This window comes from Crocuta crocuta, unplaced genomic scaffold (assembly GCF_008692635.1).
Source record: "Crocuta crocuta isolate KB4526 unplaced genomic scaffold, BGI_CrCroc_1.0 scaffold142, whole genome shotgun sequence".
Lineage (NCBI taxonomy): Eukaryota > Metazoa > Chordata > Mammalia > Carnivora > Hyaenidae > Crocuta > Crocuta crocuta.
The window spans coordinates 884,832-895,866 of record NW_027528892.1 but is presented as its reverse complement, the minus strand read 5'-3'; the positions used below and the strand labels follow the sequence as shown (position 1 = coordinate 895,866).

Genomic DNA, 11,035 nt, shown 5'->3' with positions numbered 1-11,035 from the left:
GGGCCGCGGCCCTGCCCCCACCCCACCCCACCCCCATCCGCGCTGGTGCTCAGAAGGCTGATAGCTGCGCCAGGCTGAGGCGGCAGTCGATGCTGGCGTTGTCCGGGCCCGTGTAGGCCAGGCCCAGGGGCTCTAGGAAGGCCCGGCAGGCGGCCTCGCCCTCGAAGGCCAGCTCGGCCTGCAGGTAGGAGACTGGCAGCGCAGGGCGGAAGCTACGGAGACAAGAGGAGAATGTGATGAGGNNNGTGAGGCGGGCGGCGGGCAGGGGAGGGCCCCACGAGCAGGGAGTGGGCGCCCCCCCTTCGGGCACCCAAAGGGCTTCCTCAGCACGTTACCTGCTGACCTCTCACCAACCCGCTACCCGCCCTTCCCACCTCCAGGGGTTCCGGGGGGCCCGGGGCGGGGGTGGTGGCCCCAGCCCCAGTTGTGCCCCCCTTCACCCTCACTTACCTGTACGGGGGAACCAAGGAGAGGGGATGGGAGGGAAGGGCCCAGCTGGCTCCTCCGCTGCTCAAGGGCCTGAGCAGGCCCTCAGAAGAGGGCCCACTGCGGCCCAAGGGCAGGGGCCAGGCAGAGGGCGTGACCCGAGGACACGGCCATGGGCACAGGCTGGCAGGTGACAGCTAATCTGGGGAACTGGCCCTGCTTGGGTCAGAGTGCCTGGGGAACCTGGGCACAGGACCAGCCCACACTACACCCCTGCACACTGGCGACAGGCACTTGCAGTTGCGAATGAGATGCTTGGCATGTGCCAGAAGACGGCGGTGACCTGGCTGAGCTCTCCCCCAGAAACCGTGCCACCCCTGCCCGTCACAAACACACGAAGGAGCCCGGGGCTGCAAATCACACGGGGACTCAGCGGCAGAGAGGACGGGAATCAGTCCTGCCTCATGCCTGTGCCACATCGTGGCCCTGGAGTCCACGGGGGGCACATGAGGGCCTATTTCTCCCCACATCTGACCCGGCCTCCGGCTCGCCCTGCCGGGACTTGGCTCTGGAGGCTCTGGGAGGGAGGGACGTGTCTGCCAGGGAGTCAGGAAGGGGTGAGAGAGCACGTGTGGCCAGTGACAGGCCAGGGCCCCTGCTCCAAGGCATGGCCCCTGCTCCAAGGCACAGCCTGCCTGCGCCCCCCCGGGACGGCCGTCCTGCTGCAGAGGGCAGACTGAGGGCCAGCCCCCAGGGCCTCTGGACACACCCCTTCCCGTTACCCTGGGACACAAGCACGTCCCGTGTTCCAGGCCGCCTTCGGGTCTTTGCCCCACGTCCTGGCCTCCACTTCTGTGGCCCTGCCCTGGCTCGGCCTCTGCCTCCAATCTCCTGGACCCAAACTGGACCCCTGAACGTGTGCATCTCCTGACTTCAGTGTGACTGTCCCTCCTCAGCTTCACACTGTCCCTGAGGCTACGCTAGTGGACATGGCCCTTTGGCCCTACGACCTCTGACCAAGAGTTTTCAACCTTGGCGAGACTGGCGCTGGGGCCGGGTGGTTCTCTGTTGTGGGGCGCCCTGGGCATAAGAGGCCCCACCCACTAGACACCAGTGGCGCCCCCTCGTTGTGACAACGACAAAGGTCTCATGTGGGCCCAGGTCACCCAGGGGGTCTCCCTGCCCTGAGCACAGGAGCACAGGTGCCCCCCCACACGCATGCACGCACACAGCACTAACGACATCTGAACAGAACGGCCGGCCCTGGCTCGGCCCAGAATCACCCGTCTCCCTCAACACTCTGCACTCATAAAGGAGCTCAGCCAGAATCAGGCTCTTGTCTCATCACATCAGAAGCTACCAAGGGCAGGGCTGTCCTTCCTAGTCTGTCCCTACAGAGTGGGAGCTGGGTGACAGGAAAGGCTTGAAAGGTGAGCAGAGACCTTGGAGGAAGGAAACCAAGAGCCCGGAGCAAGAAGAGAAACCAGGGTCCAGGCGTTACATGAGCAGGAGAAACAGACTCAGGGGGGTGGAGAGGGCGCCCCGGAGCAGCGAGACGGAGCGGGGAGCACAGGGGACGCGGGGGGTAAACTGTGAAGGGAAGCAGGAGGGACTGGGGAGCAGGGCACACGTGGAAAGAAGAGACGGGCAGAGAGGACCACAGGCCCTGGGACAGGAGCTGGGGCCTGACAGCCCAGGAGTGTGCGGAGGGAGGGGGGGGAGAAGGGGCAGATGGCGGCGGGGCCAGCGGAGAAGAGGGGGCAGGGAGAGAACCCAGCTTCACATACGTTTTGATCATCGCCTTGAGGGCAGCTTTGCGCTCCCGGTCTGCAAACTTGTCCACCAGGTACCCAGACATGCAGGGCGCGTGAGAATAGAGCCGGAAGAAGCGGTGGTAGTTGCCCAGAGCCCAGGCTGCCCTCAGGGCCAAGGCGTGAGCCACGCAAGGGTCTGCCTTCAGTTCCCGAGTGAGATACGCCAGCTCCGTGGTGATGTCTAGGGCCCGAGACAGATGGGGGTCAGGAGCGCCCAACCCTGGGGGCCTGGAACCACCCTGACCGGCAGGCGGCTCCTCTTACCTCCTGAGTTCTTGGTGAAGATGTAGTAGAGGATCCGATAGGCAGTGAACTCGCCCACATTGCCCGGTAGGTTCTCGGCGTACAACGACTTGAGCTGCGTCTGGCACTGGTTGAACTCCTCATGGTCACCCTGGAGCCGGGGGCACGAAGGACAAGAGACACAGTGAGGCCACGACGGGGAGCCCCGGAAGAGGCTGAAAGGGCCCCAGCGCCCACTCACCTTCTCCAAGGCGATGCGGGCGTGCGTCTCGTACACCTCCACCGTGAACTCTGTTCGCACGCCTTGCACCTGGAAGAGCAGGGCAAGCGGTGAGGCCGGGGGAGGCTGGGGGAGGCCGGGCTCAGCCACAGCAAGGCCCTCCCGGCAACCCCCTCACCGTCAGGTCCTGCCGGATGGACTTCATCTGCTCGCAGGCGAAGGCGTAGTCCTGCTTCTCTTTCCAGTGGGACTTGACCATGCACAGGGACTTTTTCAAAACCTGGGAAGGGGACCAAACAGGCTCGGTGTCATTTCGGCAGAGTGGGCACGGCCATAACGAACACCCATTACAATTTCTTAAATTCGGCATTAAGAAAACAGCTACAATATCAAAGCCACTTGACAACTCGCTGCCCACTTTAAAAGGAACCAATGGGACGCCTGGGGGGCTCAGTCGGTTAAGCGTCCGACTTTGGCTCAGGTCATGATCTCGCAGTTTGTGGGTTCGAGCCCCGCGTCAGGCTCTGTGCTGACAGCTCAGAGCCTGGAGCTGCTTCAGATTCAGTGTCTCCCTCTTTCTCTGACCCTCCCCTGCTGACGCTATCTCAGAAAAAAATTAAAAAAATTAAAAAACAAATAAATAAATAAAAGGAGCCCAAAACACTCAGCATGAGTGCCGCCTCCCAAGTCTCAGCTGCCCACGCCAGCGTGCACCCTGGGCGAAGCGTCAGCCGCGTGGCTTCGCCCCATGGAGGACAGGGCGGCAGGTTCGCCCATCTCGTGAAGCACTGGCCTGGGGAGGTGGCTTCCTTCTCCCTGCCTCAACAAGAGCCCGACGCTCAGAGCCGGGGAGGCCTCCGAGGAGGCCGCACGACCTGGACGCAGGCTCCAGAGCCCGTCCCCGCGCAGCTGCAGGCCCCTGCTGCCCCCCCACAGCCCCCAGTGCCGGCGCCGGGCCTGCAGGGGGTCCCGGCCCTCCCAGACACTTACTGCCACAGGGCGCACAGTGGACGGGTCGGGAGCGCAGGTGAGGCGCAGGTAGTGCTTGGTGATGTCAGGGCAGGTGCCCACAATCTGTAGCTCCTGCCAGTCGGGGTCCGCGCCGCTGCTCTCCAGGCTGCCCATCTGCAGCACCAGGGGCTCGAGGCGCAGGCGGCGGGAATGTCCATGCTGGAAGCGGGCCGCCCGCTTCTGCTTCTTCAGCTCACGCTCAGGGTCCTCGCACTCCAGAGCAGCCATCTTTTTGCGGCTGCGTTTGGTGGGAGCCAGGTCATGCCTGGGAAGACAGGTCAGGGGTGAACGTGGTCACCATCTGCCTCTCCGGATACTTCCCGAGAACACAGCCCTCCTTCTGCCAGGAACGCTGATCATGGCGCTGCCCCCTGGCCGCCTGCCCAAAGTCTCACCTCTTTCCACGCTGCGCCCTGCCTCGGCCCCGATCCATGTGGGCCCCCCGACCTCCTCGGCCCTTTGGGGGCGGGTTCCTGCGACCCACAGGGTGACACTCGTTCCCTGAGTAAGAACTGTCTGAATCCGAGTGGGAGTCACTGCACCGAAGAAGCAGGAAGGTGAGGCCTGAAACGGCAGCTCCCCCCGAGCGCCCCGCCCCACCCCCAGCCTTCGCACCTTCTGCGGAAGTGGCGGGTGGGAGACCGGGAGGAGGAGCGGGAGCGCGAGTCCGTGCTGGACGAGGAGCTGTTGTCCTTCATGAAGACATTGCGGTTGCCAAACTTGGCGAAGCTGCTGCCCCGGGCTCGGCCAGCACCCCCAGCCCCCGGCGTCCCTCGCTGGGACTGGGCACCCCCGCCCCTTGTCGCTGAGCCTGCCCCCCTGGGAGGATGAAGGCTGCTAGGGGCCTCCCACCGCTTCTTCTTGGGGCTCTCAGCCACAGGCTCCCGGGTCAGCCTGAGGATACAGCAGGGCAGGGCATCACCAACCCAGTGCCCCCAGCGTCCCCAGCGCGTGCCGGCCGCCCCAGGAGCTCACCACCTCAGGCGGGAGAGGAACTTACCCCAGTGGCTTGGCTAACACACCGCAAAACCGGGAGGCATGCCCCAGGCTCCTCTGTCTAGAGCGTGCTCTCCGCTGCGGAGCACCCGGCGCCTGGTAGCCCTCAGGGCCTCCATCCCGCCTCAGGACCCCCTTCCCAGGCGGCACCTGCGCCTCAGCCCTACCCTCCTGGCCTCCCCCGCACCCCCGGGGCCCGACCTCCCTGCTCCTTCTCGGGGCTCCAGGTACCCAGGTGTGGGGGTCTCCACTCCGGCGCCCAGAGCCGCCCCGGCCCCACGCCTGCCCGGACTCACCCCGGCAGGGGCTCCCGGCTCCAGTCGATGGTGTAGGCGGAGCCGTCCTGCAGCCGGGCCTGCAGCAGCTCCTTGAGCAGCTTCTCTGTGCGGTCCTTGTCCTCCTCCGACTCGCAGGCGGTGAAGCAGCGCTCCACATACTCCTTCATGTCCTGCGGCCAGTCGTCGGGCTTCCCGGACAGGCTCCCCCTGGGGAGGGGCAGACGGGGGCTCAGCCGGGCAGCACCCCACAGCACGACAGGCCGTCGTCGCTGCTGCGTGCAGAGCCAACGCGTGCTGGGCACGGCTCCCGCGTCTGCTCTCCCCTCTCGTTTCACGGTCACAGCAGCTGAGAGGGAGGGAGGACCCCACCCCACATGCGGAAGAGCCGATGGAGCCTGGGGTGCAGACCCCGCCAGCGGACCAGAGGCGAGGGAGCAGGACAGCAGTGACGAGGGGCCCTCACCGGTGGTTTTGGGTTTTCTCGGGGTTAGGCTGGGGGCCAAAGCTGCCGTGCTGACCCTCCGAGGTGGAGCTGAAGCTCTGGCTGGTGACAGCAAAGGGCCGTTTCTGAATGTTGAACTTGAGACCGCCAGTCCCAGGGGCTGCTGTGAGGACCACAGAAGCTGGAATCAGGCCTCACCCCAGCCCACCTCAGACTGCCCTTTCCCCAGGAACAGGGGACGCCCCACTCCGGGGCACCTGCATCCAAAGCCCGGGGTGACCAAACAGCCCAGAGGGACGGACCGGCAGGCCACGCACCCACGGTCCAGCCTCCATGCCCTCTCTTCCCCAGGGTCCACCGTCGACTTACGCTTCATCCGGTTCCACAGCTGTTGGCCCTTCTTGGGCTTGGCAGGCTCAGAGTAGGCATGCGGCCCGTAGGCCTGGCCTGAGGCGGGCCCCGCCTGGCTGTGCTGTGTGGCTGGGGCTGTTCCGGGCTGGGGGCCGCTGTTCAGAGTATGAGCCCCATGCGGGGGGTTGGAGGGCTGAGGGGGCTGGGCTGCCGGCAGCTGCTGAGGGGGTGCCTGGTAGGACATGCTTTCTTCCATGCCAGGTACGGGGGGCTAGGGGAGCAAGCAGGCACTGAGGGCAGGGGCAGAGCCCTCCGTGCCGGCTCTCACGCTGTCCCCGCGACCACAGCACCACTTAGCCCTCAATCCTGCGCCATGACCCTCCCACACCTCACTGGCCCGAGCCCGCAGACAGCTGCCGAGACCGGGGCTCAGACCCGGAGCTGCTGTCCTCTGGCCCCCAGCTGTTGCGTAGAAGCAGCAGGCATTTAAACCCTCAGCCCACCTCCACGTGGGGGCTGGCCCAACAGCGCAGCCACCTGGTGGTTCCTGGCTGGGCACATCCCGCGTGCCAGTCAAGACACACAGGTGACTGCACACACTCGCGGGAGCTGTGAGGAAGAGACAGGACTTGCAGAGATGCAGTGCAATCACGAGGCACCAGCAGAGGGGGAGCTGGGGCGCCAGGCCAGGCCTACCCACCGCCCTGCACCAGCTCCACACTCCGCACTGCATGTTAAATGACAAGACCAGACTGTGGACATGACCATGCAGGTACAGTGCGCGCATGCGAAAATGCGGAAGACAGGCCGCAGCCCCATCACCTAGCCCCAGGCCGGGTCCATGCCCTAAACCCACCCTGTTTTCAAACCCTATGCTTTGCCCTCCTCCTTAGCAGATCAGGAGCTGCCTGGCAGGAGAGAAGACTGGGGGCAGGTAGCTGAAATAATGCAGGTGTGCCCACTGCTCTCCCACTCAGAAAAGCTATATTCCCCTTCTTGAACATTCCAAGGAGCCGGTGGGGGCGTTACCTGGTTCAGGGTCCCCTGGTGCTGGGGGGCCGATGGCTGCTGGGGTGTGGCGGAGCCATAGGAGCCAGCCACGCCGTACTGGGATGGGGAGCCGTAGCTCTGGTACATGCTCTGCAAAGGCAGAGGGAAGGGTCAGTGCCGTCCCGCCCACCACGGAGCCACGCCCACTCCCAAGATGCCCCTCTTCCCTTCCCCTTCTCCTCACTGCATACATGCACCACGTTCTTATTTAAAGAAAATTAAAATAAAATGGGCACCTCTATCAATTCCAATCCGTTGAAAAAAAATACATAACACCAACTTTTTAAGCACAACAGAAAAAGATAAAAACCCATGCTCTAATGAAGCCTGCACTCAAAACACACGCACAGTCACAAACACCCAGCGTGTCCAGCAGGAAGTATTGTGAAAAAAAAAAAAAGCCCAGAGAAGACGTGGGGCAGGGACGGGTAGAACACCGCTTTAGCCACTCAAGTCTGTCAGAGAAGAGGGCTGTGAGGCACGACCGTGGAATGAGCATGGGGACAGAAGTGGCCAGAAGCAGGGAACATGGGTCCCAGGAAGGACTTTGAAATGGATCGTGTGGGCAATGCGCCAGTGGAAGGTTTCCGGAATCCGTCACTGCGGTCTTCAGGCCGCCAGCTAGCCCTGGACCCTGTCCCGACTGCTCTCCCTCACACGGCCGCAGCCCTGCCCTGCCGGGCCGGGCACTCACCATGGGGTAGTAGTAGCTGTAGGGGTAGGCGTAGTTGTACTGCTGGTACCACTGGTAGTACTGCTGCTGCTGCAAGGCTGAGGCTTCCGCCTGCGACACGTACTGTGGAGAGGGGCCCACGCGCCATCAGCGTTAGCAGCAAGAGCCCACAGGCCCCTAGTCCCCCAAAAGGTGCTTCATCAATGGTGGTAAAGAGCTAAGAAACAAAACTGGGTCGGCCTCTCACTAGAGACCAGGGCCTCTACCAACGGACTTGGGTCACCTTGGCGGCCCTGGACACATCCCGGGGGTCTCCGTGTGGTGGGGGGAGGACCATGCGGTGCCCTGAGCTCTCCACGGAAACAGACTCTGCTTCCCTTATCTGACAGCTCCCGAAACGTCTTCAGGGCACCCTGCCCTTGTGATACTAGAGAATATCAAGTGTGTCCCTCTCCTAGCCACCCCCACACAGGGCCCCCAGGCACTGTGTGCCGTCTCACTTGTGCGCTGGCTACAGGCCCATTGCTGCTGGCCTTGGCGGAGCTGCCGGCAGCTCCTGCTTTGCTGATGCTGGCCAGGGCCTGGCGGGCCTTCTCCCACTCCGGGTTCTCATGCATAGGCGTCTCCATGCCGTTCTCCCTGCCCGCCCCGGCCACCATGCTGTACTGCGAAGACCTGCAAAGGGACACCGGTCAGCCTGTCTCACTGGGTACAGTCCCTGTACACGGTGGGCAACACAGAGACAGGCACATGCCGGGGCCTGAGTCCTGAATCTCCCGCGCACTACCTACTGGAGCCTAAGGTTTTAATCCAGAACATATTTTCATCGTAACGCACCGACACCGGGTTTCTGTGTCACACCTTTCTGTGAGGGATAGATTAGGGACCTAAGGAAAGATTACCAGTACCCACAGCAGCTAACATAGCACCGGGCCCTAGTAGGCCTAAATGTTTCATTGGTCAGTTCTGGCTGACACCTCTCCGGCCAGCAGATTATCATCACACTGTTTTGGAAAAGACAAGGTATTAGCAGAAAAACACGAGTATTAGGTGCTGCAGACTGCCCCTTAATTGCAGTCCACTGAGTGAGTTCTTGCAGTTTTATGAAGTAAGCACCATACTGTGAATTTTGAAAAGTGCTCAGAGACGTGAAGACCTGACTCGCTCCACCCTGCAACCAAAGGCTTCCCTGACCCTGGTGGCCAGAGGACCTCGTCCCCACTCCACCCCTGCTGCGTGAGGGGCCAGACCAGGAAACGACACTGGGTCCTGCTTCCTCTCACCCTCCCCTCGTGCCTCTGACCCTCCAGCCACACTAACCAATCCGTGCTACGTTGATCACCCACGTTGGCCGCCATCTGGACCTTGCGGCATAAGGGGTGGACCTCAGGAGCCAGACTGCTTTTTCACTGTCTGAGAAAAAGAAGGAGTGAGAGAGACCTGAGAACATGCAAGAAACAAGTCACGAACTGGGGACTGGAGGAGCTGGGGTCACGAGGAGCCAGGCAGAAAGAACGTCTGAGAAGTTAGGAGCCACCAAGAGAAAAGGCCTCAGTGAAGGAATTCTGGGTGTGGAATAAAAGGGTTTCTGTGTGAGGGGAAGACCTCTACCTCCCTGCAATGTTCTGGGTGGAAAACGAAGGATTTGACAACAGTGAAGTCTGAAGGAAATCTCCCAAAGGGAAAGAGAAGGGCATGAAACCCACATGGGGAAAGGGGAGGTTCGAGGGAAAACTGAGGCGGAAGAAAGGTCCAGCGGGTGGGGTGGGGGACCTCAGGTAAGGGCTGAAAAGAGATCCAGAGAGGAAGTCAGCCTCTGAGAGGAAGCAGAAGTAAAGATGCTTGGAGGAGTCAAGTTTACATGAACCCTTAAGGCTGCAAAGAGGGAAGCATCTATGGGAACCTAGAGAGAACTCCAGAGAACAGATGGGAAAGAAAAACCTGAGAGAAAGGGGGCTTCGAGAAGTTACTCCAAGAAACAGGGAGAAGTGGAGGGGGCCCCCGGGGGGGCGAGGGGGCGCTAAAGTGAAGGCATGTGTTCTCAGAAAGCTCTCGGGAGACTGAAGCAGAAGAGCCCCCAGGGCGGAGGATGAGCCTGTGTCAGCGGTTCCCAGCAGGGATGGAAGAGGCAATCCGCTCGGCTGGGGGTCTGCAGAGAAAACGCTGGAGATGCCTGAAAACGTCCAAAAGCTTTTCAGGAAACTAAGAGTGGAGTAGAGTGCAAGAAAGTGAAGGGGATGCCTCAGGGGCAAAACTCGAGAAGCTGATAAGTATGGGGGGCTCAAAGGCGAGTCCCGCTGGGGAACCCGACAGTCCCACAAGAAGGGAGGGGACAGGAACAGCAATCTGGAGTTGGAAGAAGCCCTAAGAGCCTGAAAGACGAAACAGATGGGGAGAAGGGAGGGCAGGAGGTGATGAGCGGGGACAGCGAGCGGGGGAGGCCCGGGACAGAAAGGAGAGTGCGAGTAAGGCCTGGGGGNAGGCGTCAGGTGGAGGAAGAGCCCGTCCGGATCCCGGCGACCCGCTCCAGAGCCACCGCCCCTGCCGCGCCGCGCGTGCGCACCGCGTCTCCGGGGTGGAAAAGACGGTGCCAGGGTCGCGCGTCGCCCGGNGCCCGCCCGCCGCTCCCCACACCCACCTCAGCCGTTCGCCCCCTAGATTCGTCAGCAGCGGCCCAAGGCGACAGCGACACGGCCGCAGAACTGCTCGCGACCCGGCAGGTTCTTGTCTTCCTTGGGCTTCGACGTTCTGACCGCGGCGTCCTGACGTCACACGGAGGCCTCGCCCCACCTCCCTCGACACTGCACAGCCAATGGGCGCCGTGAGCTTGATTTGAGCCCACCTCCCCGCTTGCGCAAGGACGCATGGGCGTTTAAGGCAAGCCGGAAGACTGGGGTGGGGACGGTGGCCCCGAGGGGACATGCGCGGTGGGACCTGCGGGCGCTGTACCCGCACACGCAGCCTTGTCTTGGCTCAGTGAGTGGTAGCCACGGTTGTTTGCCGACACAGACTAGCGTGAGGAGGGATGTAAGACTACCTGCCGCACAGCTCGGGAAGCCCGGGGCAGAGAATGGTGAAGTCGAAGAAAGGGGGTGAGAACAGCCTCCGGGAAGGGGAGCGCCCCTAGTACAGGAAACGGCAGGACGCCCCCGGCCGCGAGCGCGTGCAGACACACGGGGGCGGGCGACGGGAAAGGCTTGGGGACCACCGCCGGAGCACGGGGGCAGCAGGTGGCCGCGGCGGGGTAAACGCGTGCAGGGTCCTGGGCTGAGCCGATGGGTCTGTACAGGTGGGCAGGTGGTACACCCCGGAAGGGCACTAGTGCCAGGCTGGGGAATGCGGACCCGGCAGGTGGCAGTGTGCCCTGTGTCTCATCCGGGATCCTGACCGATGGCACGATCCAGTCTGGCTCCGGTGTTTCCATCGGGATCCAGACTGATGGCACGATCCGCTTTGGCTCAGGGACCGCTCAATGTACTCATATTAAGCAGTAGAATAATATTTCAGAAGCTGTTTCCCTCCGTTTTTTAC

The 11,035-nt window shown here is 62.5% G+C and overlaps 1 protein-coding gene across 2 annotated transcripts; it reads right to left on the bottom strand.

Moving 5' to 3' along the window:
* Positions 1-6: 6 nt before the first annotated feature.
* Positions 7-10,281, bottom strand: LENG8 (leukocyte receptor cluster member 8). 2 transcript variants are annotated; one of them, XM_077756984.1, is made up of 16 exons: positions 10,143-10,281; positions 8,825-8,917; positions 8,005-8,179; positions 7,526-7,627; positions 6,811-6,921; positions 5,800-6,052; positions 5,452-5,593; positions 5,007-5,195; positions 4,330-4,608; positions 4,110-4,250; positions 3,694-3,979; positions 2,882-2,983; positions 2,725-2,793; positions 2,505-2,634; positions 2,214-2,421; positions 7-212 (listed from the first exon to the last, which is right to left on the bottom strand). In XM_077756984.1, the coding sequence occupies exons 2-16, from the start codon at positions 8,860-8,862 to the stop codon at positions 50-52; spliced, it is 2,388 nt and encodes a 795-aa protein (XP_077613110.1). In that variant the 5' UTR covers positions 8,863-8,917; positions 10,143-10,281; the 3' UTR covers positions 7-49. The 2 variants fall into 2 exon arrangements, with proteins under 2 accessions (XP_077613110.1, XP_077613109.1); XM_077756983.1 differs by lacking the exon at positions 7-212 and having other exon boundaries at positions 252-2,421; positions 5,452-5,590.
* Between the last annotated feature and the right edge of the window lie 754 nt (positions 10,282-11,035).